At 36.9% G+C, this 27,092-nt stretch overlaps 2 protein-coding genes across 3 annotated transcripts; both read left to right on the forward strand.

The window, feature by feature from the left end:
- The first annotated feature begins 2,388 nt into the window (after positions 1-2,388).
- Positions 2,389-6,757, forward strand: rcn2 (reticulocalbin 2). Its single transcript, XM_052152956.1, has 8 exons — positions 2,389-2,466; positions 2,846-2,985; positions 3,069-3,171; positions 3,319-3,515; positions 3,624-3,737; positions 3,855-3,948; positions 4,873-5,015; positions 5,138-6,757. The coding sequence occupies exons 1-8, from the start codon at positions 2,421-2,423 to the stop codon at positions 5,279-5,281; spliced, it is 981 nt and encodes a 326-aa protein (XP_052008916.1). The 5' UTR covers positions 2,389-2,420; the 3' UTR covers positions 5,282-6,757.
- LOC127661966 (proline-serine-threonine phosphatase-interacting protein 1-like) lies at positions 5,903-23,708 on the forward strand. Of its 2 annotated transcripts, none has more exons than XM_052152954.1 (15): positions 5,903-6,051; positions 7,419-7,519; positions 7,642-7,716; positions 7,813-7,850; positions 7,935-8,041; positions 8,326-8,388; positions 10,314-10,418; positions 14,526-14,571; positions 14,971-15,050; positions 15,497-15,595; positions 17,367-17,463; positions 17,674-17,761; positions 18,170-18,249; positions 21,293-21,405; positions 21,726-23,708. In XM_052152954.1, exons 1-15 carry the CDS (start codon positions 6,019-6,021, stop codon positions 21,855-21,857), a joined length of 1,257 nt encoding a protein of 418 aa, XP_052008914.1. In that variant the 5' UTR covers positions 5,903-6,018; the 3' UTR covers positions 21,858-23,708. The 2 variants fall into 2 exon arrangements, with proteins under 2 accessions (XP_052008914.1, XP_052008915.1); XM_052152955.1 differs by having other exon boundaries at positions 7,816-7,850.
- Positions 23,709-27,092: the final 3,384 nt, after the last annotated feature.

Here is a 27,092-nt window from a genome sequence, read left to right on the forward strand (position 1 = left end):
ACTTGCAGATTTTGGACCTGAAAAATACTTTTTATCACAAAATATCTGTTGTATGTTTTGTATATTGGTATACATATATATATATATATATATATATATATATATATATATATATATATATATATATATATATATATATATATTAATAGCGCATTGGCCAAAAACAGTGTTTGCTTGGCTGATTAACAGAAGTGTTAACATTTCCTTGTGCTAGTTCCAAAATCTCCCAATAAAGTTGGCAATGGATTGTCAACATTTTCTGTTTTCAAAGTTTTTTCTTTTCAAGTTTATGCAAATTTGCATAAAATAAGTGTTAAATTATTTTTAATTTCACCTTAGAAATCTTGTGTAAATCTGATTGGCTTTTGGCTTCTGAATGGCACCAGACATAAAAAAAAAAAAAAAACATATCAGCCGACCACTAATTCATAGGCGGAAATCGCGGGGGGGTTATATATATATATATATATATATATATATATACCAAGAAATTGGTACTTTTATTCACAAAAGTGGCATTCAATTGATCACAATGTGTAGTCATGACATTAATAATGTGAAAAATTACTATTACAATTTGAAAAAAATTCTGAACTTCTTAAACTACCTCAAAGAGTTCTCATCAAAAAAATCTTCCATGTGCAGCAATGACATTGCAGATCCTTGGCATTATTGCTGTCAGTTTGTCCAGATACTCCGGTGACATTTCACTCCACGCTTCCTGTAGCACTTGCCATAGATGTGGCTGTCTTGTCAGACACTTCTCGCGCACCTTACAGTCTAGCGGATCCCTCAAATGTTCAATGGGGTTAAGATCCATAACACTCTTTTCCAACTATCTGTTGTTCAATGTCTGTTTCTTTGCCCACTCTAACTTTTTTATTTTAGTTTTTCTGTTTCAAAAGTGGCTTTTTCTTTGCAATTCTTCCCATAAGGCCTGCACCACTGAGTCTTCTCTTTACTGTTGGATATGAAACTGGTGTTGAGCGGGAAGAATTCAATGAAGCTGTCAGCTGAGAACATGTGAGGCGTCTATTTCTCAAACAAGAGACTCTGATGTACTTATCCTCTTGTTTTGTTGTATATCTGGCCTTCCACATCTCTCTGTCCTTGTTAGAGCCTGTTGACCTTTGTCTTTGAAGTCTGTGTACACCTTTGTATGAAATCTTCAGTTTTTTTGGCAATTTCAAGCATCGTATAGCCTTCACTCCTCAAAACAATGATTGACTGATGAGTTTCTAGAAAAAGCTTTTGCTTTTTTTTTGCCATTTTTGACATAACATTGCCCTTAAGACACGCCAGTCTATTGCATACTGTGGAAACTCAAAAATAAACACAAAGACAATGTTAAGCTTCATTTAATGAACCAAATAGCTTTCAATTGTGTTTGATATAATGGCAAGTGAATTTCTAGTACCAAATTAGCAATTTAGCGTGATTACTCAAGGATAATGTGTTGGAATGATGGCTGCAGGAAGATTCTGTCTAGATTTGATAAAAAATATATTTTTCAAATAGTGATGGTGCTGTTTACGTCAGTAATGTTGATCAGTAATACATCAGTAATTACACATATATACACACATATATAACATGTATTCTTTTTAATGTTAATATTTATAAATATATTATTGTTCATTGTTAGTTCGTTTTAGTTCTTGATGATGTTACCTCACTTTATTTTAATACTAAAATGTATTATGTAGTAATATAAGTATAATAAATAAAAGTATATATATATATATATATATATATATATATATATATATATATATATATATATATATATATATATATATATATATATATATATAAGCACATAAAGACAGCATAAAAGTAATCCATAAGACACCAGTGGTTAAAGCTATATCTTCAGAAGCGATATAAGTGTGGTCAATTAGATCAATAATTAAGTCCTTTTATTATAAATTCTCCTCTCTGCCCAGTAGGTGGCGATATGCACAAAGAATGTGAATAGCTAAAAACAAAAGCAGAAGAATCACTTTCACATCTAAAAATGTAAGTGGAGATTTATAGTGAAAATTACATATTGATCTGTTTCTCACCCACACTTATCATATAGCTTCTGAAGACATGGATTTAACCACTGGAGTCTAATGGATTACTTGTATGCTGCCTTTATGTGTCCTTTTGTAGCTTCAAAGTTTTGGTCACCATTAATTGCATTATTTTGTGTTCAGCAGAAAATAGAAAGTCATACACATCTGGGATGGCATGAGGATGAGTAAATAATTAGATAATTTCATTTTTGGGTAAACTATCCCTTTAAGGGGGTTGTTTCTTACACACATCACGTGAGGGTCTTCGTCTTATTTTAAAATAAAACTCTACAATTTGCCTATCATCCAGCACAGCAGGTGGCAGTAACAGAGCACATATGTCTGCTTCTGCAGCTTACCATGGCAACAAGCTCAGCTAAATACTTAAGGAAACATTCCTCCAAAAGTAAGTATTTTTGTTTCGCATATGATGATTTCTGCTGAGGGTTGCATACACTAGATAGCTAGTTGCACAACGATAGTGTGTTAGCTTTGCCATGAATTAGCATGTCGTCAGATTTTCTCGTAGCTTAAAAATATGTCTTCCGTGTAGGTACACAGCAAGCCATAAAACATACGTACCATATATAGTGTTGTTTGTTCATGTATATTCCTTTAGAATGCTGCCGTCATTTGAACCTATATGGTTGTAGTCTCGCTTTCATCAATGTTATGCAAGAGACTGTGGCATTGGAGTGTGTTTTGGCCCATCTCAAGAGTGCACTCAAAATCATCTTGTCAAATATGGGAACTAAATGTTTATTTTTTACATGTGTGTTTTTCAGTTTTAACAATTAGATACACAGTTCTCTTGTTGCTGGTTGCGAGTTGTGCATCAGGAGCTATTGGAAACCAAATTGTCCAAGAAGATCATTTAGGCATGCACAATCATGAACATAATGCAAATGCCTTCCTTCGCTCAGAGGTATCCTCTCCACTGTTCCTTGATAACAATCACTCATATGTTTAAAGTGAGCTAATTTGTAACTATATATCATTGCTTTTCAGGACAATGATGAAATACAGAAACTCAGTCCATCTGAGCAGCGAAAGAGACTGGTGGAGATCGTAAAGAAGATTGACACAGACTCTGACAAACATCTGACTCCAGGTCAGTTCAGGTTTGTTGATCTTTATATGACCACATACTTATAAGTCTGTTATGGTTTTCAGAGAGTATTTTTGCATACTTTAAACAACTGCGGATGTGACTCTTGTACATTAGAATTACAAAGCATGATCTCTGTGTCTTCTTTAGAGGAAATAACGTTATGGATACAGAAGGTGTATAGGAGATATGCACTGGATGATGCTGAGGAACGTTTCCCTGAGTTTGACTTAAACAACGATGGGCTTGTGTCCTGGGATGAATACAACATGGTAATGCATGGTCATACTGTGGAAGTGGATGAAGATGCTGCTCTTAAGGATCCAGAGGAAGAGTCTCTCAGATTTGTATGCAGATTTGTGTGCATAATTTCTTAACCATTTGTATTATGCAATAGTCAAGAAAAATATTTGAGTGATGGACAGATACAGTATTGTTGGTTTATCCACCCACAGCTTCATAGAAAGGAAAAAAGACGTTTTGACTTTGCTGATATGAATGGCTCAGCTGGCCTGAACTTAATAGAGTTTCTTGCATTTACTCATCCATCTGAGGTGGACCACATGGCTGTGAGTATAAAATGCAGCTCCTTCCATCCACCCATTCATCAATCACTGGAATAATTACATATCTATGAATATACATACATGACCTTGTGTTTTGTGATTTGTATTTTCTTTTTTTAGGATTTTGCCATTGAAGATGTGCTTAGCGAATATGACTTGGATAAAGATGGATTCATTAGCTTGAGTGAATTTATTGGAGATCTCAGAGCAAATGGTATAACTGCGTTGTGATAAATTATTATGTATATTTTCATCATACACATACTTCACCAAGCAATTATATTCCATATTATTTATATATATAAAAACATTTTTTTTTTAAGAAAATAAGATGTTAGCAGTGATTGTGCAATGCTAGACCAATTTATTAGGTTACACTTATACATCTACATATTCATGCAATTATCCAGTCAGCCAATCGTGTGGCAGCAGTGCAATGCATAAAATCATTCAGATATGGGTCAGGACCTTCAGTTAATGTAAAGACATTTAGTGTAATCAATTATCACAATTGGGAAAAAATGTGATCTCCATGATTTCGACCGTGGCATGAATGTTGGTTCCAGATGGGCTGGTTTAAGTATTTCTGTAACTGCTGATTTTATTTTCACGCACAACAGACTCTAGTTTACTCAGAATCAATTACATCACCTCAGAAGTGGAACCCAACATGGTCTTGTGCTGTTGTAGTCCATCCGCCTCAAGGTTTGATGTGTTGTGCATTCTGAGATGCTATTCTGCTCACTAGAATTGTACAGAGTGGTTATCTGAGTTACCGTAGCCTTTGTCAGTTTGAACCAGTCAGGCCATTCACCTCTCTCATCAACAAGGCATTTCTGTCTGAGAACTGCCGCTCACTGGATGTTTTTTCTTTTTGGCACCATACTGAGGAAATTCTAGAGACTGTTGTGTTACAGAAATACTCAAACCAGTCCATCTGGACTCATCAAATTTTTTCCCATTCTGATGGTTGATGTGAACTTTAACTGAAGGTCCTGGCTCATATCTGGATGATTTTATGCATTGCACTGCTGCCGCACAATTGGCTGATTAGATAACCGCATGAATAAGTAGGTGTACAGGGGTTCCTAATAAAGTGATCTTGAGTGTATATATGTTTTGTCTGTCTATGTTTAAGAGCAGGATGAGCCCTCGCAGTGGGAGGTGGAGGAAACAGTGCGCTTTAAGGATCTGTATGACCAGGATAGGGATGGCAAACTGAACAGAGATGAACAGGTCCGCTGGGTTGCTCCAAACAGCTATGGTTCTGCACGAGAAGAGGTGAGTCAATGAATAACATCCTGCATATCTCCTAATATAATTTTTTTTTAATCTGATTTTAGAATTGTTTGATAAACCTGAACTAGAATTCTAAATATTTTATTTCCTTAAATGTTGAACAGGCTATTCATCTTATCAAGGAAATGGATCAAGATGGTGATGAAAGGCTCTCACAAGCAGAGATTTTAAAAAACCAAGACATTTTCATGAACAGTGAAGTGACAGATTACGGGAGACAGCTCCATGTGCCACATGATGAACTGTAATAATTGGAACTTTAATAAATAGAAACTTTTATAATTAATTCCTGTGGTGACACAAAGAAAGACTACTTGATTATACACACTAAGTTTTATCAGGTAACATTTTCACTGTTGATGCATTTTCTGATACTTACTGCTGTTAATATATCTGTGTAAAACTAAACCACTTTAAAATGTAGGGACAGCAATAGACTTGAACTTTTTGAGATTGTCTTTTGTTTTACATAAACGGCATAATACACTTCTTTTTTCACTTTCATTTACTGTACAATGGCTCAGAGTTAAAAAATATTCAAATCTTTATGACTGATTTAACTGCCACCAAACAGCTTGTATTTTAAGGTATGAAAAAATAATTGAACTTTGCTTTAAGGGCTGCTTCGATTTTTAATTTCTGTGTTCAAAATGTCTTATAAACCTAAAGGAAAAACTATATTTTCCAAAAGCCTGTTTTGGTTTCAATTTGGTTTCTATTAGCTCCTGTTTCAGATGTCTTCCTATCTAGTATTCGAATTGCATCAAAACACAAGCCTATTGTCTGTCGAGCAGGCTGTCTGTGGTAACTGACATCATAAGAGAGAGCTTCCTTATCTGAATCAACCCAGAATACCACAAGAGTACTCTGCAACTTCTGGTTTCCTGCATACAGCATTGTCTTTTTCCTTTAATTTCTCTTAATTTTGCTTCATAGTACCTTTTATGTACCTCAGTCTCGTCTTCGGTTGTAAACAGTTTTCAGAATGACACCATTACAGTTCAAAGATGTTTTTTGGGTAAGTGGACGGGTTTAACACATTTGACTGTTTAGATTGTATTGATATTAGTTCTTTGTTAAGGCTGGCATGCCTGATGCTTATAACGTTTCATATGTTGATTAACATGCAGTATCTCTCAGTCAGTCACCTTGTGTTTTCATGGCGCAGAAGAATTTAACAAGGACCACACATTTTTTTGTGCACTGCAATTTTCCATCATTTGTTTTCAAAGGGTTAATTCACCTGAAATTGAAAAATTGTATTTCCTCACCCATATGTTGACTTTCTTCCATGGAACACAAAAAGAGATTTTAGGCAGAATGACAGCCTCAAAGATGCAATGAGAGTAAATAGTGGCTGAGGCTAACATTCCACCTAATATCTTTTTTTAATTTTATATTCCACAGAAGAAAAGAAGTCATACAAAATGGGGGGACTATCCCTCTAAGGGTCTTATATCTTAAACGGCATATAGTAAGATCAATTAAGCTATAATCTGCTGTTGTTGTTTTGTGTAAGTGCTGTGCTTTTATACGTAGGTTTAGTTTTATACTGACAGTAAGGGATTTATATTTTTGAGACACAAACATGATTAAATGATATATTAAATGTCTTAAGTGTTTTGTCTAGATCTTTCTTGTATAGGTTTTCACTCGAGTAGGGGGTTTGATGTGTATATATAATGTACTGTGTTATTATGTTGTGTCATGGAGGATATCTATGGGTTTCCTGTTGAGCGGGTAACCGTGTTCCCACTCACCTCTTCTTTAGCTTTGATCTGTCCGTGTTGTCAGAGCATCAATATACAAAGCAACTTCTGGTAGATTTGCATGTCAAGCCATGCAATGTATTCCTGCCCAAACTTTGTATGTTAGTTATTTTTATATAGACAATCGAAATTCAAAATAGAGGTAAATCAAGTTGATTTTTAAAATAGCAGTGGGCTGCTGGAGATCTCTTTGTATTTCAAACATATAACTCTTAAAATAGTCATGTTCATATACACCAAGTGTTTATTTACAAGAGTATTACATGCATTTCCAGTTTGAGTAGTCCGTAGTTTGGCAAATCATTGAGCATGGTCAATGATTAAAGTGTTTTAAACACCTTAGTCTGCTATCACATTCTTCATTGATATAAAAGTAAATATATGCTATCCACTTCAAATAAAACCTAATTTTTATTAATTTAATGCTAGATCCCAGAAACTTCCTCCTATCTAGCTCATGCAAATGTACCACTTGGGTTTTCTCATAGGAAACTTATTAATAATATAATTTAAGCCTTCAAACAAAGTCAAAATAAACAGTCCCATTAGAGTTTAATTATACAGGTATGTTTTATGGTATGAAATATAAGGTTACATATAATCATCTTGGTTCTAGGGCCTAGAATTCACCAGTAACATTGGCTATGAGACTGTTATCATGAGGCTATGTGATGGGCGACGAACTTGCAAAGACATGGAGGAGCTTTTAAAAATGAGGTACAGTAAATTATAAAGTTTTCTACAAGATACACTGTCAGGTGTTGGCTAAAAGTATTGATCTATTGTGATATAGTACAACTGTGTGGAATTGGCTGGGACTAGTGTTCTTCTACTTATAGGGCAATAGCAGAGGAAAGGTATGGCAAGGAATTGATTACTATAGCACGCAAGACAGGAGGCCTAAGTGAAATTGGGTAAGCATATGGTCTATTTCATGGATAGTGATTACAAAGAATAAGTTTTTGAGAATAAATCTTCACATGAATCATTGTTTCCTTGCTTTGTACCAGTAGCACTTTGAAGGCATCATTTGAACAACTAAAATCTCGTAAGTGACACCCCAAGTGATCATTTGCTATTTTTTGGATTGCTTTAAAATCACTGATGATTATGCAATTTTCTTCTCACCTAGAAATGGAGAACATTGGAAATGTGCACATTCATCTCTCTGGAATGTTACGAGAAGAGGCAAAACGTATGGAGCAATTCAGAGAGAGGCAGAAGGAGCAGCAGAAAAAGGTACCATTTATGTGTTGCTTTGCTAATAGTCCCCACAGATTGTGTTATTTGTGCTTGTGGTCAGTAAATACTTACAGAAGTTGACATGCTCAAACCAAATATAGCTTTTTGTTTTTAGTTCTCATTAATGACTTCATATGAGATGCGCAATACCTTTCGTTTACTAAAATATATATATACAGGTATAATATACTGAATAGGTATACGCACTAGAAGCACTAGTGTAGAAATAAAGTTTAGTCATTTTGGGAAATTACTTCTGACAATGTTTTCTCTTATTACAGTTTGAGATCGTCATGGAAAAAGTTCAGAAGATCAAGGTGTCGTTATATAAGAAAACCATGGAGGTGAGTGTTGCATTGCATTCATATTTGCTGATATTATCCTTGCTAAAGTATTAACTCTTAAAGCTGAAACGTGTAATTTCTACTCAGCAAAATGGAATTGCAAAAACACTTCAAATACCTTTTCCAAACACCTCCCCCATATGCTGTTTATCAAACAGATAGTCCTGCCCCAACTCATGCTATTGGTCAATGTTAGTCAATGTTTACAGTTTTTGAGGAAATCAGCATACTAAAAGCTGATTTACAGTTGTCTCTACGTATTAAGCCGGAATAGGAGAAAGTATTGTAACATTGAAAAAAGTTTTCAACATTGACTTAAAATTGGATAGACTCCTGAATATATCCTGTATTTGACTTAATAGAGACTGAAAGCAAAAAAACAGGAAGAGGAAAAGTGAAATTAGGGTGATATAAATTATCAGTGCATTTGTTAACCTCTGTGCAATTAGTGTGGAGGGCTGGGTCTTCTAAATGTTATAACTGTCATCTCAGGAAGTCTCACTTCTCTACCAGAAGTTTACTTTTTTTCTCACCCTCATGCTTATACGCTCCCATCAACACATAGTCTCTGTTTTCTTAATTTTGGGTTTCTTTCTTCCTCATATATTTGCAATTTCCTGAAAACAGGCGGCAGTTACATTGTCAAGAAAAGATGTCTTTCCGTTTGTATTAGTACATCAAGACTAAGGTTAGGATGGAGGGTTAAAATGTATTCCACTACAGATTACAGAATACATGCTGTTACATTGCTCAATGTCAGTAACATAATCTAAATACTTTGGATTACCTCTTCAGCACTGGCAGATATTTTTACTTGTTTAGACACAAAAAATCTGCCAGTACAGTAAGACAAAATACACAAGTTAAAAATTTATTTGTTTTAAGGATTTTTAGATATTTTTACAGAAAAACAATGTAAAAATTCTCATTAAGAATAATATAAAAGGTCTCACTATAGAAAACAAATACGATCTGTGTATTTTCTAGATAAAAATAAATTTGATTATTCCTGGTAAAAGGAGCATGTAAAATGCCTAGAAATAGCTTTATGTTCACATGACAATTTACACAAGGTTTATTTATATTTCTGCTGCTCCAAACTTGCTTCTCTGTCTGCTCGTACAAATGTAACATATCTTGAGAAATTTTTCACTGCTGTTCAAATGCTCTTTAGATCAAGACCCATTCAAAAAGCAGAGATAAAGGTATATAGAGGTATATTTTAGGCAAAAAAAAAAAAACATTGAAGGAAGTATAGTGTTACTTGGTATTATCATAAAGCATTTTAGAAACCATTAATCTGCTTTGGTGAAGAAAAACAAAAGATGAATATGACTATGTGAGATATTAGATCTGGACCTGGATGTTGGGGTGTGGCTTAGTGGTTCATGATCATGGCTGATAAACCAAAGATACTCGTTTCAAACCACAGAAGGGGCGGTTAATGTGCTACCACCATTGGTACGGGCTCAGTTCTCTCTCCCGAACTGCCACATCCAGCTAGGCCTTATCCCTCCCCTCGGCTAATTAGCCCAATTGGAGGCCGGCCATGCAGACTGAGCCATATTATCAAGCTCTGACAGGGGGACCCCGAGGCGTTCCCAGGCCAGTGTGGAGATGTAATCTCTTCACCAAGTCCTGGGTCTTCCCCGAGGCCTCCTCCCAGCTGGACGTGCCTGAAACACCTCCCTAGGGACCAGGTGCCCAAACCGCCTCAACTGGCTCCTTTCGACGCAAAGATTTTTGAGAGAAAAATATATATATTTAATATTAAAAGATTTTCTTAGTCTTTCATTACTAAAAGTCTTTCATCATTAAATCGCTTCTAATCCTAAAATTAACTATATGTACAGATTAATCGAGCAAACAGATAAATCAGTCAGCATCAATTCAGGATTAAACCTGTTCCTTTCTGCTTTTCTCAGTCTAAAAGGACATATGAACAGAGGTGTAGAGAGGCTGATCAAGCTGAGCTAGCAGCCGAGAAGATCAACAACACACCCACTGTTACCCCCAAACAATCAGAAAAGGTAAAATGTGGATCATTATGGGCAGAATTTGTGTTGTGTGTAATTTAACTAATAATACAAATACATCTATGATTCTGTTGATTGTAAATTTATCAATGATTTATCAAGTAAACTAATATATTATCTATGATTCCCTTATGACTCCGTACACTTGACATTGCTTGGGAAGTGTCCTTCTACACAACCTAGTTGAAACCTTAAGGACAATACTAAAATTGGCTATTGTGTTTAAGCCCCACCCATTTAGGCACAAAGCTGTCCAGTATAAAACACCATTCCTCAGAATTTTCTTCCTTTAAGACAACGATTCGTTTCACGTCTAGAAGCCTTCTACTACTTCGCCGTCGATATACACAAGTCCCTTGCGTGTTCGCGTCTTTTTCAAGATGTCGTTCCTTCAGTGTTCATTATGCGAGGGACACATCCCACCATAAGATCAGCTGTCTGGGCCATGCCCACGCAGCTCTCATGGAGAAACACTGACCTCACTGCGAAGGCATGAGTCTCAAGATGCTTCACTCGTTAATCGCCCTCGTTCTGAGGGACGATTCAACCTCCAGTGCCCTCACACCCGCCTCTTCTGTGACTCCTGAGGGATCACATTAGGAGGCACGATGGGGCACGAGTTTGAGCAGGATGAATTTGAGGTGAACCTCGTGCCGGCACAAACCCTGCGAGACCCTCAATCTCTATGTACTGCATCCATGCCGATACAATATGTGCGTGATGAGATTTGTTCCTCTGCTGGAGCACACAACCTCATCACATTCAGCATTTCTTATGCTGTGGATGATGTTATGTCTCTCGCCACATCTGGCTAGTGGCCAATGGATGACGTTGCCGCCCCTTCCCCCAGCGAGTGCGAAGTGCGTGGAAGTCAAGCCCTGTTCATCCTTCCAAATTATTACTCAGAAGCAGATATTATCGGACGTCCACCCACACGATTGGTTTACGTCGATAGATCTGAAAGATGCATACTTTCATGTTCAACTTGTACAACACCACAGGATGTTTTTGGCATTCATGTTCAAGGGAACTGCGTATCAGTTCAAAGTCCTGTCCTTCGGATTGTCCCTGGCTCCTTGCCTTACAAAGTGCATCGGTACGGTACTCAACCCTCTGAAATTTAGCGCCGTGTGCATTTTGAACTACCTAGATAATTGACTATTATTGGCCCAATCGGAGGATAAATTATGTCAGCACAGGGACCTATTGCTCCAACATCTGAACAGCCTGGGCCTCAATGTCAACTGGGTGAAGAGCACGCTCTCCCCCAGGCGACAAATTTCGCATCTCACGAGCGAGCGCTTTCAGGCCATTCACCAGTGTTTGTCTCAGTTCAAACTTTGGAGAACGCTTCCACTGAAGCTGTTTAAAAAAGCATTGGGCTGACGGCAGCGACCCCAAGAGCGCATGCGCATCAATATATCTTGCCGCTGTCAAGCTGCTCTAGCACCTTGGACAGCTCATGCAGATTTTTAGGTGGAAAGTGGTGACCATGGACTCTTCCAACATAGGTTGGGGGGGGGCGGTGTGTGAGGGATGCCTGGCTATTGGCACATGGACAGGTAGAGCGTGGGACATCAAACGCCTGGAACTGTCTGCTGTTTTCCTAGCCTTAAAGGATTTTCAGTCCGAAATAGGAAATTATAATGTTCTGATTCACTCTGACAACATGACAGTTGTGACATACATAAATCGGCAAGGCAGAATTTGGATGATTAGGAAAATGGAAATGACTAGAAGGAAATGATTAGACATGTTGCCTCCTCCTGTGGACCGAGCATCATCTTCTCTCCTTACGGGTGACACATGTCCCAGGCTGTATGAATTATGGTGCAGACCTACTGTCATGCCACGGAGTGATGCCGGGTGAATGGAGACTTCATCCTCAGACTCTCCTGAGGATTTGGGAAACATTCGGAAAAGCAGAGATTGATCTATTTACCTCTGTGGAGAACACCCACTGCCCACTTTGGTACTCCAAGTCCCAAGCTCTGTTAGGAGTGGATGCAATTGCCCACAAATGGCCTGTGAAATGCAAATATGCATTTCCTCTGGTGTGCCTCCTTCACTCTGTCATATGCAAAGTCTGTGAGGACAAGGAAACGGTTCTATTGGTTGCGCTGAATTGACCCAATCAGTCCTGGTTTCCGGAAATTATAGAGATTCTGATACAGATAGAGGGATCTCCTCTCTCAAGCACAGTGTACAATCTGGCATCCCCAGCCCAAGCTGTGGGTTAGGGTTAGATTAGAACCTGCACGTGTGGCCCCTGAATGGAGTGCACTAAACGTGACTCGGTTATGAACACCATTTAGCATGCTAAAGCACCGTCTACCAGATGCCTTTACACACTTAAATGGAATGTGTTTACTAATTGGTGCTTTTCACATGGCAAAGACCCAGTGAACTGCCCCATATTTGAAGTTATCACATTTTTTCAAGAGCGATTGGACACAGGGCTCATTCCTTCATTGCTCAAAGTCTATGTGGCAACTATATCTGCATATCATGCACCCGAAGATGCCACCTCTATAGGCAAACATGAATTAATTATAAACTTCCTTAGGCAGTTAAATCCGCCTCACCCGGCTACAGTTCGAACTTGAGACCTGTCTTTGATCCTAAAAGAGCTTGCAGGACCTCCCTTCGAGCCTCTGGACTCTGCTGAATTGCGTGTGCTTTCTCTTAAAACGGCATTACTGCTGGCTTTGGCCTCCAGGTCTTTCAAAAGTCAAACCCAGAAAAGGCTATCTGCCTAAAGTTTTAACCACGCCCTTCAGAGCGCAGGTGGTTCACCTTCAATCCATTTTCCCTCCTCCATTTAATTCAGACAATAAGTCCTTACATTTGTTAGGCCCTGTGCGAGCGCTACACACATATGTTGAACACACCCACCAGTTCAGACTGTATGACCAACCCTTTTGTGCTATGGAGGACGCACAAAAGGAATGTCCGTCTCCAAGTAAACACTTTCTCAATGGATCGTTGATGCGATCGCCTTTGCTTACGAGTCACGGGGTGAGAATTGCCCAATTGGTATTAAAACACATTCAACTAGAGGCATGGCCTCTTCATGGGCATGTTTTGTAGAGGGATGGTTATCTCAATACACATTTGCTAGGTTTTACAACTTACACGTAACATCTCTCTCATCGCAAGTCCTTTCTGTCTAAAGCGCTTGCTAATTTGTTGGCCAAACATATACTTATGCCTCTTTTTTAAGTACGGGCTCGCTTTCAACGATCTGAAAACTGCCTGTTTTCAGATCGTTGTATTTCCCTAAAAAGTCACAAGCACTTTTATATATATCTATATATATATATATATATAGATATATATAAACTTTCTTCCCGACTGGATTCGTGAAGGGGTTAATTCATACCATATGAAGTTCATAAATACATTCTAAGTGTTCCCCTCCTGGCCCACCATGAGGGTCCTTCATTTGCAGCATACTCATGTCGGTTGCCATCCCGCAGGACTGCAGCATCATGTTTCCTGTCTGGAAGATTATGTTGTGTAGTGCGGCATGATGAGACTCTGTTCTCCATAGCTACAGCTTAGTGATGCAATGTGAAGTGTACTGAATCATAAGGGAACGTCTTGGTTACGTATGTAACCTCAGTTTCCTGAGACAAGGGGAATGATACATTGCGTAAACTCGCCGCTATACAGACTCAGATTTCTTTTGAGGTGGGAGCGATGCATTCATGTCCCTCAGTCAAAACATTCTGAGGAAAGGTGGTTGTGCGCAAGCTTTTATACGGACAGCTTTGTGCCTAAAAGGGCGGGCTTAAACACCATAGCCAATTTTTTAATTGCTGTTATTGTAGAAAGGTTTCAAATAGGTAATGTAGAAGGACATTCCCCATAGCATCAGCTTAGTGACGCAGTGTCTCGTTCCCCTTGTTTCAGGGAATTGAGTTTACATACGTAACTGAGACGTTTGTTATTTTAGTGAAAGGTTTTATGTGACAACATGCTTAGTTAGGTTAGGGATCTTAGTGATACTTTTGATGCAATGAAGTATGATTATGTGCAATACTGCTTTTAATTTTATTTGTAGACATATTTTGTATTTTGTACTTTATGCCCTAACAGACACAAAATAAAGCAAAACAGTATAGGGAAGCAGCCACAGATGCAGGTGAGAAAAACTTTTTTGTTGATTTCACACATTGCATCTATCACAAGACTTGCAACAGTATGCAAATAATAATAATACACACAGGTGAATCAAAAACAGTGTCAGTGAACAATCTGTAATGTTTAACATGCACCATTTACATTTTAAACATGGAGTTGCTTTTCAGAGGCATTTTCTATGTGATTGCATTTTTGCTAATCATTTAAAACACACAGCTTGCCATCCATTTATGTCAAATATTTACTAAACCCATACTAACCTTTGTGTTGATAGAATATAATGAAATATGTCAAAGGTTAGATAATAAATAATAATAACAATAAAAAAATCTAACATTTTCTAATGAACATTTCAAATTCTGGAAAAGCTGTAATGCTGATGTTAATGATTGCTTTACAGAGAAGCAGTACATGTCAAACATAGAACAGTTGGAAAGGATTCGTCTGGAATGGAACACCACACATGAGTGCACATGTGAGGTAGAAGGAAACACATACCTACATATATCCGTTATCTATCTTTCAGAAATAGCTCTCTGTTGAAGCTGTGAACCACAGCATGTACTGAAAATGAACTTCCCTTTTATCTTTGTTTCACCCACTATGCCCCACAAACCACTAATACAGAACTAAACTGCGACAATAACTTTATTTTTATACTGATAACAACATTTTTGATCACCAGTGTGTACAACTGACATTTGTTAATTAACATTCATATATAATCAGTTTAGCAATCTTGTGTGGATTATAACATCTTGAAAAAGACTTGGGGATAGAGCTCTGCTCTATTTGCTTTACAGTACAGTTGGAATTCCAGTGTCTGATGTTTGGGACTTTAAATGAGAAGTTTATGGTTGGCATATACATTGTATCATTATGATGATGTTGAGATGATTGGATGGATGTTCTATGAATTTCCCCAGGTCTTCCAGCAGCAGGAAGATGATAGAATTAACATTCTGAGAAATGCTATTTGGGTCCATTGTAACCACTTCTCAATGCAATGCGTCAAAGATGATGAGGTCAGTATGGATTTCTTCTCTGTTTTTCAAAGATTACAATGTAGTTAACAATTATGGTCATGATAACATACAGTGGGATCCAAAACTCTGAAACCACATAAAAATATTGGATATTTATTTTTTTTTTAATTTAAACCTGGAAGAAAATATAATGTTTAAGCATAATATTATAATGTAAAATAAAGAATAAATAAACACGATTCCATACTATTTCTAGGTCATTAGAAATGTAAATAAAATGCAAGTAAATTTGTGATATTCACATTTTTCTTTTATGCATTTGACAGATGCTTTTTTATCCAAAGCATCTAACAGTGCATTCATGCCATACATTTTATCAATTTGTGTGTTCCCTGGGAATTTAACTCATGTTCTTGCCGTTGCCAGCGCCATGCTGTACCAGTTGAGCTACAAGAATGAACATGGACCATCAGGTTTTGCAACTTGTGGAGTCCATGCCAGTTTAAATGCATGTTATCATTAAAGCAAAAGGAGGGCATACCAAATATTCAGAAATGTTTCCCTTAAACTTTTCACTCAAATTGTTATCCTGATAAAATACACTCCCTGGCCCAAAACAAAGTCGCCGTTTGGATTTATAAATAAGCAGATACTTAAGAGCCTATGATTGGATCATTATTGCAGTGATTAATATGTTTCAGTTGGCAACAATTCTTTTAACCCTAACTGATGCAGTGTGTAGCTTCTCATTTCTTAACCATGTCGGAAGATGTATCCTGTGGTCGTGGAAAAGATGTAACTGTGTTTTAGAAGGGGCAAATTATTGGCCTGCATCAAGCAAAGAAGGCAACTAAAAAAAATTTGAAATCATTGGAATTGGGTTAAGAACTGTCCAATGCATTATTAAAACCTGGAAGTATAGTGGTGAACCATCAGCTTTGCGGAAGAAATGTGGTCTAAAAACAAAATCTTTAATGATTGTTATCGGAGATCACTAAAACGCTTGAAGTCATATCTTACAAAATCGACTGTAGAACTCACTGCTATGTTTAACAGTGAAAGTAAGAGCATTTCCATACGCACAATGTGACAAGAACTTTCAGGATTGGGACTAAAGAGCTGTGTGCCCACAAGAATCCACTTGTTAGTGAGGCTAACAGGAAATTTCTAATTTTATTTGCTAGAAAGCATAAAGATTGGACTGTGGAGCAATGGAAAAAGGTCAAGTGGTCTACTCTATTCCAAAGAGATGGGCCCATCATGCATAGTGCCCACTGTATCTAGAGGAAGTGTTCCGAACTTAGGCTGATTCAGTTCAGGTCTAGGCCCAGCAACGTTATGCGGCAATAAAATGAAGTCAGCTTGATGAAGTCAGCATTCATCGGGCTCAAATTGTGAAAAAATGGTTCAGGGAGCATGAGGAATAATTTTCACACGTGAATTGGTCACCACAGAGTCCTGACCTTAACCCCCTTTAAAGTCTTTGGGATGTGTTGGAGAAAACTTTACGGAGTGGTTTGACTCTCCCATCATCAATACAAGATTTTGGTCAAAAAATGTATGCAACTCTGTATGGAAGTAAATGTTGTGACGTTGCATAATGCGCTCTGTAATCAAAGCTAAAGACAGTCCAACTAAATATTTTTTATATATAATACATATATATATATTTATTTATTTTTTGGGCCTGGCAGCATAATTTGTAGTGAAGATTTACTATAAAATGAGCAAAATAAAAGCATTTTAACTAGCGGTCTCAGATTTTTGGAACCCACTGTAACTTTGAACTAAAGTTCTTGTCAAATTACAGTGCTATGAGGAGGTGAGGACAGTTCTAGAAATGTGTGACATCACGGCAGACATCAACAGTTTCATCACTATGAAAAGCACAGGCACAGCTCCCGCAGGTTAATACTGCACTGTTTCCATTAGGTTTTTAAATTATGCTACATTTGTCAAAAATCTATCCTTGCCCTTTTTAATTCTGATTCAAGCAGAAACTATCACAAACTCTGCCATTATGACATTGTGTAGTTAAGTGACTAATGAAAATAATATAGTCAGGGGAAAGTGCTTTGGTGTGTTTACTTAGTGAAATTTCCCCACTGTGTCTGTAGCACCCATTATCTTTGAGAACTACTATGACAAAGAACCCACAGTGGACAGCAATGGTATCACTCGCTTTAGAGGAGGTGTGATGAAGAGGTGGGTTTTCCATTGTTGTGTCTTTTTTTTTTTTTTTATCTGTAAGACTACATTATTTATTTGCCGTGCTGGAAAAACAGAAACTAATGGAATAATGTAGGAGGCAGTGTATTGTTTTTTTATACTCATATTGCCAATGTTTTTTTTTCCTTCCACAAATACTGGTTCATCTGTCATAAACTGCTAGCTGATGTGCCACACACAAACAACGTGCAGGCTAAACTGTGAAAGAGGGCCCCGTCGCTTGTTTGCACAAAGTGCAATGAGTTAAATTATAATTGTAGGGTGATAAAAAAAATATTGATGTTGTATAGGTCAGTGGTTATCAGTAAATAAGATATCTGAATCTATTCTTTACTTTAATGTGTAATGTTGATAACTTTATGCATTTCTTTTCTCCTTTGAAAGGTTTTCAAATCTCTTACAAAGCAGTTGTGCAGTTGGCTCAAAAAATAATATTCATGAATATACTCCAGCACTCCCTTCTGGTATGTATTACAAAAACATAAGGACCGCTTTCTGTCTCAGTAAAATACTGTTGTGTTTAATTACGGTTCCATTTACTGGTGTTTTTATACAAGATGACAGATGTCCTTCACCACCAGGAGGCATGTTTACAACACCATATAACTTCACTGAATAGTATTTGGGCAGTTTACCAATATCATTTATGTGAATGTTTGTTTGTTTTTCATCAGTAAAATTTTAGGTTAAAATGCATATGTATATGCAAATGTATTAATCACACTGTGCCACATTAATGTTTACAAGTACGAATATTACATTTACTGTAGTTCCTCAAATAATATGGCCATTTATAATAGGATCTTTATTTACATTTACATTTATGCATTTGGCAGACACTTTTATCCAAAGCGAATTACAGAGCCCTTATTACAGGGACAATCCCCCCGGAGCAACCTTGGAGTTAAGTGTCTTGCTCAAGGACACAATGTTTATAATTTTATAATAGAATTAGGGCTGGGTATCGAGTTCGATACATTTTAGCCACCGACCGAATTGCCTCTAAACAATTGAGTATTGTAAAATGTCTTGTCGTTCTGTACAAAATTTCGATACCCAAAGGGTTAATCTCGTCAACGTCAACGTCAGCGATAAGCATGTAGCATGCTAGATGTGCCCAAATCTAAAAGTGCTGGTATCAGAAAATGGTTTGAGTTCCAGGGCTGAGAAAGAATGTTATAAGTAACATTGCTAACACTGTTCTACATAACAAAGAAATACTAAACCATAATAATGGTTTTAAATATAATTTATACAAGCGCACACATGAAGCAAGCCGCAGCGACACAGGGAAAAGTATTAATGATTCCGAATGAGTCGGAAAAACCAGCAAGAGACTGTCTGAACATTTTGTTAATTTATAGAGAGAAATGCACATTCGGGTTGAGTAAACAGACGATGATCTCGGGATCAATGATGGTCAGAGAGATCACCAATAGCTGATGCCTTTGACCATGTCATGACGATATTTGGCTCGTTTTCCCATTAATCTATTAAATTATTATTATTATTATTAGACTATTATTATCAAATTAATATAACAAATAATTTGCCTGTAGACACAAAGACACGCATTTGAAGAAACACTCTTTATTATATTATTAAGTACAGAAGATAGAAAAGCCGTATATGTGCATATATGAAGCGCTGATACAGAGGCGTGCAGTCTCGTGGAACACATGCATCTAAGGATCTCACACTTTGTTTCTGCCTTCAGATTTGGATTTTTTATGAGTGCTGCAAATGACCTCAGACATCTCCGTTCAGGAGATGCTTTGAGTTCAGTTCACTTTATTTCCACAGAGCAGTTTATTATGAACGCAACTCTGCAGCCTGTAAAATAATACAAACTATATAAAATAGAAAAGTTGAACAACACATTTTAAATGCACTTATTTTTTTCCCCCAGTTTCATTTGAACTTTAAGTTAAAATAAATAAAAAATAAAGTTCAAAGTTTGAAATCAAGGTGTCTTGCTTTGTGTAATCTTAACCCTAAACCTGCTAAATGAAAATGATACAATAGTACCACCTAGTGTCCAACCAGCAGTAATACCAGCAGTTTGTAGTTTTCCTGCTGAGTTTTTTTTTTTCTTGTCCAAAGTATCGAAAAATTATCGTTTAGGAACCAGTATCGAAGTCAAGGTAGAGCTGGGTGATATGGCAAAAAATATTATCACTATATTCTTTTTCATATCATTCGATATTTATCACGATATTCAAATCACATTTGCACATTTTTGCACAAAAGAAGAGAAATCAAAATCCTTAACAGTCTAAATAGTCTTTACAAACCACGTTGGGGGCCCAGACATCGCCAATGCAGTGGTGTCTGAGGGATCTTCTATGAAAATATTACAATATTTTATAGAGTTTTTCAATTGAGTGCAGTTGGATATCAATGTTTTAAGATGATCTGTTCATTTTGAATCATAATGAAGATATATATATATATATATATATATATATATATATATATACATATACATATACATACACATTAAAATTATTTTCATATTTCTTTACATACAGATATCCAAGTATGGGGGCAGAGAAGCCCTTGTGACTGAGGAATGATACCGTATGGGGGTTCAGGTGTATCTCCAGAAAGAAACTTTTGAAAATGTAAAAGTCTGAACGGACCATTTATCTATTTTCATTAAAGTGAGAAAGACTAGGCCACAAACTAGTAATTGTTTTGTCTTTCATCCTTGTCAGTGATGATGAAATCTGAATAATTTCACAAAATTAGAACAGAAATCTATTTGTTTATTATTAAAAGCTTGGTACATGCTGATTAATAAAAAAACAAAAATGTAAATCACTTACATGAGGTGAAAAGAGGAAGCGGGTGCGGAACAGGACAGGGCATCAGTGAAGCGTGTTTCAGTGCTAGAGAAAAATATTCAAGAATACAGCTCAGAAAGATCAGATATGATGAAACTGGCACTGTTGTTTTGTCACGCTGCTCACTAGAGACGATGAGAGGGTGTAAACATCGTCATGATGTCTTGAAGTCAAGATGGAATCAATCTGGGATCCAGAATGCGGTGACCTGCGTAGCGGGGGCTATAGCAACTTCATACAGTCTGAGGCTGCGTTTCCACTGACGTGAGAAGAAATATGCACAAAGCCACTCCTCAACGCAAGGGAACTGCTTGCCCCGCACTGCTCTCAATTTTACAATCCACCTCGCGAGCTTGACGTTCAGCTTCCAAAGGAAGGAATTGAAAGCGCCCGCTCACATTTGCTCTACGTGCCAGTGGAAACATACGATAAGATAGCCAAACTGCTACTGTTTTTTAGCAACACGCATGTCTAGATGTAGAACTCAGGGTAAATATCGAAAATTACTCAAAAGCTTATCGTCGATATCATGGAGTTTTTTTATCGCAATAAATATTGATATCGTTTTATCGCCCAGCCCTAAGTCAAGGAATCAGTATCGAAACATTTTGAACGATACCCAGCCCTAAATAGAATTGCTTTTTATTTATTTATTCTCCAGCTGACAACTCAGATGGGGTGTATGCATCTATTCCCGGATTTCAACAAGAAACTTCAAACAATGCTGCGCCTCAGAGCAAGAAATATCAGGCTGAGTATGACTATGTAGCTCAGGTAGGACAATTTCAGAGAAAAACTGATTAAAATTGGCCCGATAAAAGAATAACAATATGCATTCACATTGGTGGAAAAAAACAGCTTTGAAAACTTTTGAATTCAGTCATCACTTCAGTAATTTGTAATTGGTTCAAGCTTGCAAGAAAATTTACCTGCAATATTGCCACATTTATTTGACAAAATGTTAATTTGGTTTTGCCACTTGCTGTTACCTAGAGCAGAAAAAAAAAATGAATATCCTTTTTTGGATAGTATAGTGGAAATGTTTATTATTGTTTATAAGGGACTGAGAGGGAGCTCAACTCTTGTGTGTGCAGGGCACTGATGAGCTCTCCATCTCTGTGGGGGAGGTGGTGCTTGTGGTGGAGCAGGGAGAAGATGGCTGGTGGATGGTGCAGAGGGACGGTCAGACTGGGCTTGTTCCAGGCTCCTACTTGGCCAAGATTTGAATCAAGAGTGGGAGAGGACAAGAGCATACTGGAAAGACTCTCCCTGTCTTTAAACACCCTTTAATAATTTAATAACAGTTATTAAGAGGACTTCTGAAAATCTGTTTAAATTATGGAAACTGATCGTAGATCAGCTCTTCTGCATGTTCATTTGTAATCAACAACTGGTTATTATGGTGGGCTATCATTTTTTTTGTTTTATTTTATATACCATTTTCTCCCCAATTTGGCATGGCAATTCCCAATGTGCTCTTATTCCTCATGGTGGCGCAGCAACCTGCCTCAATTCGGGTGGTGGAATATGAATCAGTTGCCTCAGCTTCTGAGACAGTCAGCCCATGCATCTTATCTCGTGGCTTGCGGGCATGTTAACGTAGCATCCACGCACAAATCGCCACACACCCCATCGAGAGCGAGAGCCACCTTATAGAGACTACCAAGAAGGTAACTCGCATGACTGTAATCACCCAAGCAAATGGGCCAATTAGTTGCTTTGGGAGCCTGGCTGGAATCACTCAGTCACCCCGGATTCTAACTCGCTTCTCCAGGGGTGGTAGTCAGCGTCTTTGCTTGCTGAGCTACCCAGGCCCCATGGTGGGCTATCATTGTTGAGATTCATATTTATTGTTTTGATGGAAAGATTATTTATTGTGAATAAAAAGCATAAGAATGTATAACAAACAATGACCTAGGCACTTCGGACTAGAAATTATTTTAGTTCACAGAGAACAAGGTGGCAATTCACAAAGCCATGATCTGTCATGATCTTCTATTGCAATCATATTTCAACATAATTATTTAGCAATCAGTGATTATAAGAGGCTTAAGTTTTGTGATAATTTAAAGGTAACACTTCACAAGGTTCCATTTGTTAACATTAGTTTAAGGAATATTCCAGGTTCAATACAAGTTGAGATAAATTGACAGCATTTGTGGAAAAACTTTTATGACAACAAACAAGGTAATTTGGATAAATGCCCGTTTACAGTAAGGCACTTGTAATAGACGTGAATGGGGCCAATGTTTGGAGGGTTTAAAAAAGGCAGAAATGAGAAGTTTATAATTTTATAAAAGCACACATTAATTCTTCTTTTAAAACTCATATATTTGAGCTGTAAAGTTGTTTAAATTGTAATTTATACAATATTTTTAGGGTTTTAATGTTTGTTGACATTACATCGTTATAGCAACGAAGTTGTAAATTTAGCTATAGCTTTACACAGAAAAGGTCAGGAAGTGATTTTAATCACACTAAAATCATGTTAACTGGCTATACTTTTGAAATAATATTTTAAAGTTTACGGATTGGTCCCATTCACTTCCATTGTAAGTGCCTCACTGTAAACCAGATTTGTTATTCTTAAAAAAAAAAAAAAAAAAGAGGGGCAAGTCAAAATAAATGTTTGTGGTAATTGATATTATGCCACAAATGGTGTCGATTGAGCTTAACTTGTTTTGAACTCAGAATATTCCTTTAACAACATTAGTTAACATGAACTAACAATGAACAATAATTTTACAGCATTTACTAATATTAGAGTTTATCTGTTCATTTAAACAAAGTAATACATTTTTAGAATCAAAACTTATATATGTTAACATTAGTTAATGCACTATTTGTCTATTTTCTTAATGAACACTAACAAAGATTAATAGATGCTTTAAAAAATATATTTAATTTTAAGTTCATGATACCTAATGCATTAACTAATGTTAACAAATGGAACCGAACTGTAGTGAACTCAATTTAAATATTAAGTTAAATAAGTTATAATACATCTTTAATGGGAATAATCTACCTAGTGTATGTCATTTGGTTGCTTCATTGAGTGCATCACAAATAAAAACTAAATTCAGAGAACATCCCTGTGCATGTATTAAGTTTCTTATTGTTGATTCCTCACCCTAAGTATTCGTTTTGGCTTTTGTCACAAGCAACATCAGACAAAGCCAGAGAAGTAACACAAGTATTTGAAAATGTATGCAGATATCTTTGACCGTATTCACAAAATTGTTATCTTACCTCTAGGAATTCTCCAAAGTGTTCCTAGCTGAGTTTTTGCTTATTCCTAAAAACCTATTCACAAAACTGCTAAGAGCAAGTTTAACTAAGGAAATCTTAAGATAAGAGTAAGGCGGAGTTGACCTCGTTGCTATGGATGATGTCATGTTTTATTAGCACGCTCTTTTAAATCACCCACAGTGATTGGTAAACAGGGAACCACTATTTGTCAGGCAAGTCAGACAGACATACAGACATCCGTTACAGGACTTAATGTTCCGGTTGCTGCTGGCATGCTGCACGAGTGTTTGTAGCTTGCTAGCCTGCTTAGCATTGCTTATTCTTATACGTGCATCGTTTATCCTTTGCCATTTTATTGTGTGCTATGGGTTTTACCACTTTTCTACTGTTTCAACTGCATGTATTTTACCACGTGCACCCGTTTTCTCTCATCGTTCAAGAACAACCATAACAACAACAACCAAGTGCGGTAAGTCATGGCATTGTTATAACATGCTCATGTTATTTCTTCCTGCATTTCATGCCACAGGTTTACTATAGATTCTTCCGTCAGCAGTGAGGGATTTACATGTGATTAATATAAGGAATTAGTCAGGCTGACAGAGAAGTTTAATGAGTTAGAGACACGCATCCGAGCACTAGTGGAGGTCAGTGAGAAAGAGAAGTCGGTAGAAACTGTTTCGGATGCAGTTAGTACAGCAAGCAACACAAACACTTTGGTTCCGGCTGAAGAGAATCAATTCTCCCCGTCAATTCTCCCCACTCAGTGATACACCCACTGAGAATCAATTTGAAAGAGCCTTAATAATTGGTGATTCTACTGTAAGAAAAGTGGAAATAGAGACTCCAGCCACCACAATGCATTTCCGGTGCCAGAGCATCTGACATCAGATCAAATTTACAAGTGCTGGCTAAAGCTAAATTTCTAAAATTGTTATTTATGTCGGCACTAACGATGTCCAGTGGAGATCACTAAAGATAATGTAAAAGAGGTGTATGAAATTGCAAAAATTATGTCAGGCACTGTAATATGCTCTGGCCCCCTCCCTGCTCATTGTGGTGACAAGGTTTATAGTAGATTAGTGTCACTGAATGGCTGGATGTCTGAGTGGTGTCCGGAGAATAGCATAGGATTTATAGACAATTTGGAAGAGTTTTTGAGGTAGACCCGACCTGTTAAACAGAGACTGACTCCATCCTTTCAGGGAAGGTGCCGCTCTCCTCTCTAGTACTTTGGCTCACTGTGATAGTATTTAACTAATTGGGGCCTAGGTCAGGAAGCAGACAAACTGGTTAATCCGAATGTCTGCTAGCTGCCTTGAGACATCAAACAGGTCACATAAACTACAACACATAGAGACTGTATCACCTAGATATCATATAGAGACTGTGTCTGTTCCCCAAACTACCAAACACAAACTCCTCACTAAATCATTTAGAAAAAATGAGATTCAGGTCAAACTTGGAAGAACAAAAAAAAATGTAAGATAAACATCATATAGGGCTACTAAACATTAAATCACTTTCTACCAAAACACTAATTGTAAATTAAATTATTACAGATTTTAGTTTGTGCTCTGTTTGACTGAAACCTGGCTTAAACCAGATGAATATATTTGTTTGACTGAAACCTGGCTTCAACCAGATGAATATATTAAATTGTAAATGTAAATATATTAGTTTAAATGAATCTACTCCAACAGGTTATTGTTATTAAAATGGATCAATGAGGAGGTGTTGATACAATTTACAAGAAGTTTTTGGTGTTACTTATAGGACAGGATATAAGTCTTTTGAACTAATAATGCTTAATGTGACACCGTCAGATATAAATAACAATTTGTAATTGTTGCTAGTGGCACTTCACGGAGAAAACCTCTTGTAATCCAGCCCGTAAACACGATGACAAAACAGTTTACGGATGTCAGCTGAAACACCCTTCAAAGACGAACCTCACCAAATATCTACACAATCGATCCGTCAGGCGAGAATGAAGAAGATCTTGCTGACATGTTCAGTGGTTTTTATAGCTTAAGACACATTCATGCGTCATGGGGAGATAACTTTCTAATTCGATTCTCGATCAAAGCGCAAACTCAGAGTTTTTCCACCAGTGCTTTCAGTACTGCCTCTGGAGGTCTGGAATGTAAAAAAAATAGAATACCCTCACGATTCATGGGATACCTTTTTAAAAGGTCAATGTCATAATAATATTCCAATATATTGATTTTAATGTGGACTGATGACAGCAGCTATCTTTTGTGAGTCACTGGAGTTAGAATTCCAAGGAGGACATTTTGCATTAAAATGCTTAATGAATTACTCCCGAGTCCTAAAATTAAGAGTGACCCCCCTCTAATTTTTAAGAGCTGCTCCTAAATTTCCTCGAGAGCTACTTTTAGCCTTAAGATTTTTTGTGAAAAGGCCCTGATGTCCTTGTACAGCCAGCGAGCACAGACACTACTTCAATTACTTCAGTCTATTAGGATGAACTGATGCCAACTCCAACCTGCATCACCTCGGTCTATTGATGGACTACAATCTTGAAATGGAATACATAGACTAACTATTGCCAACAAAAGCCTTCATCAGCCAATTAACAAGAACAATTGCATCTATGTGAACTTCTGCAATTAATCAAGATGGACTTCAAAGATGGTCATTAATCTTACAGTTCAAACTCAATCGATGTTTAAACACTGACCCTTAACCCATACTTAGTTCAATAATTTTAAACCATGATTTTAACTATACATACGTAATATTTACATTATATTCATAATGTTAGTCAGAGGGGAACTGGCCCCCACAGTGAGTCTGGTTTCTCCCAAGGTTATTTTTCTCCATTAATCTACATCTTATGGAGTTTTGTGTTCCTTGCCACAGTCGCCTACATCTTGCTCACTGGGGTTATTAATACAATTATTATTTAATTATTTTTAAACACGATTAGAATCGTATTTTATCTAAATTACACAATGATGATTCATCGACTTAATAGACAACAGTTTATTCGTCTGTTAATGCGGATCTTCTGTAAAGCTGCTTTGAAAGGCGCTATTTAATTTTAGTTAATTTTACAAATAAAATTGACTTGACACCTAGCAAGGCAATACTAAGCTAATACTTTATCGAGTTCTTGTTTCATATTTCTCATTTTGAAGATCCTCTTTCAAGTTCTTCACATTATTCATTATACTAAGTATCTATAA

Source organism: Xyrauchen texanus, chromosome 21 (assembly GCF_025860055.1).
Source record: "Xyrauchen texanus isolate HMW12.3.18 chromosome 21, RBS_HiC_50CHRs, whole genome shotgun sequence".
Lineage (NCBI taxonomy): Eukaryota > Metazoa > Chordata > Actinopteri > Cypriniformes > Catostomidae > Xyrauchen > Xyrauchen texanus.

Coding starts and splice junctions, on each gene's coding strand:
- LOC127661966 (XM_052152954.1), top strand. CDS start 6,019: ATGACACCATTACAGTTCAAAGATGTTTTTTGG. Junction 10,419..14,525: donor CCCCCAAACAATCAGAAAAG/GTAAAATGTGGA, acceptor ATGCCCTAACAG/ACACAAAATAAAGCAAAACA. Junction 14,572..14,970: donor GGAAGCAGCCACAGATGCAG/GTGAGAAAAACT, acceptor ATTGCTTTACAG/AGAAGCAGTACATGTCAAAC.
- rcn2 (XM_052152956.1), top strand. CDS start 2,421: ATGGCAACAAGCTCAGCTAAATACTTAAGGAAACATTCCTCCAAAA. Junction 2,467..2,845: donor AAGGAAACATTCCTCCAAAA/GTAAGTATTTTT, acceptor TGTGTTTTTCAG/TTTTAACAATTAGATACACA. Junction 3,949..4,872: donor TGGAGATCTCAGAGCAAATG/GTATAACTGCGT, acceptor TCTATGTTTAAG/AGCAGGATGAGCCCTCGCAG.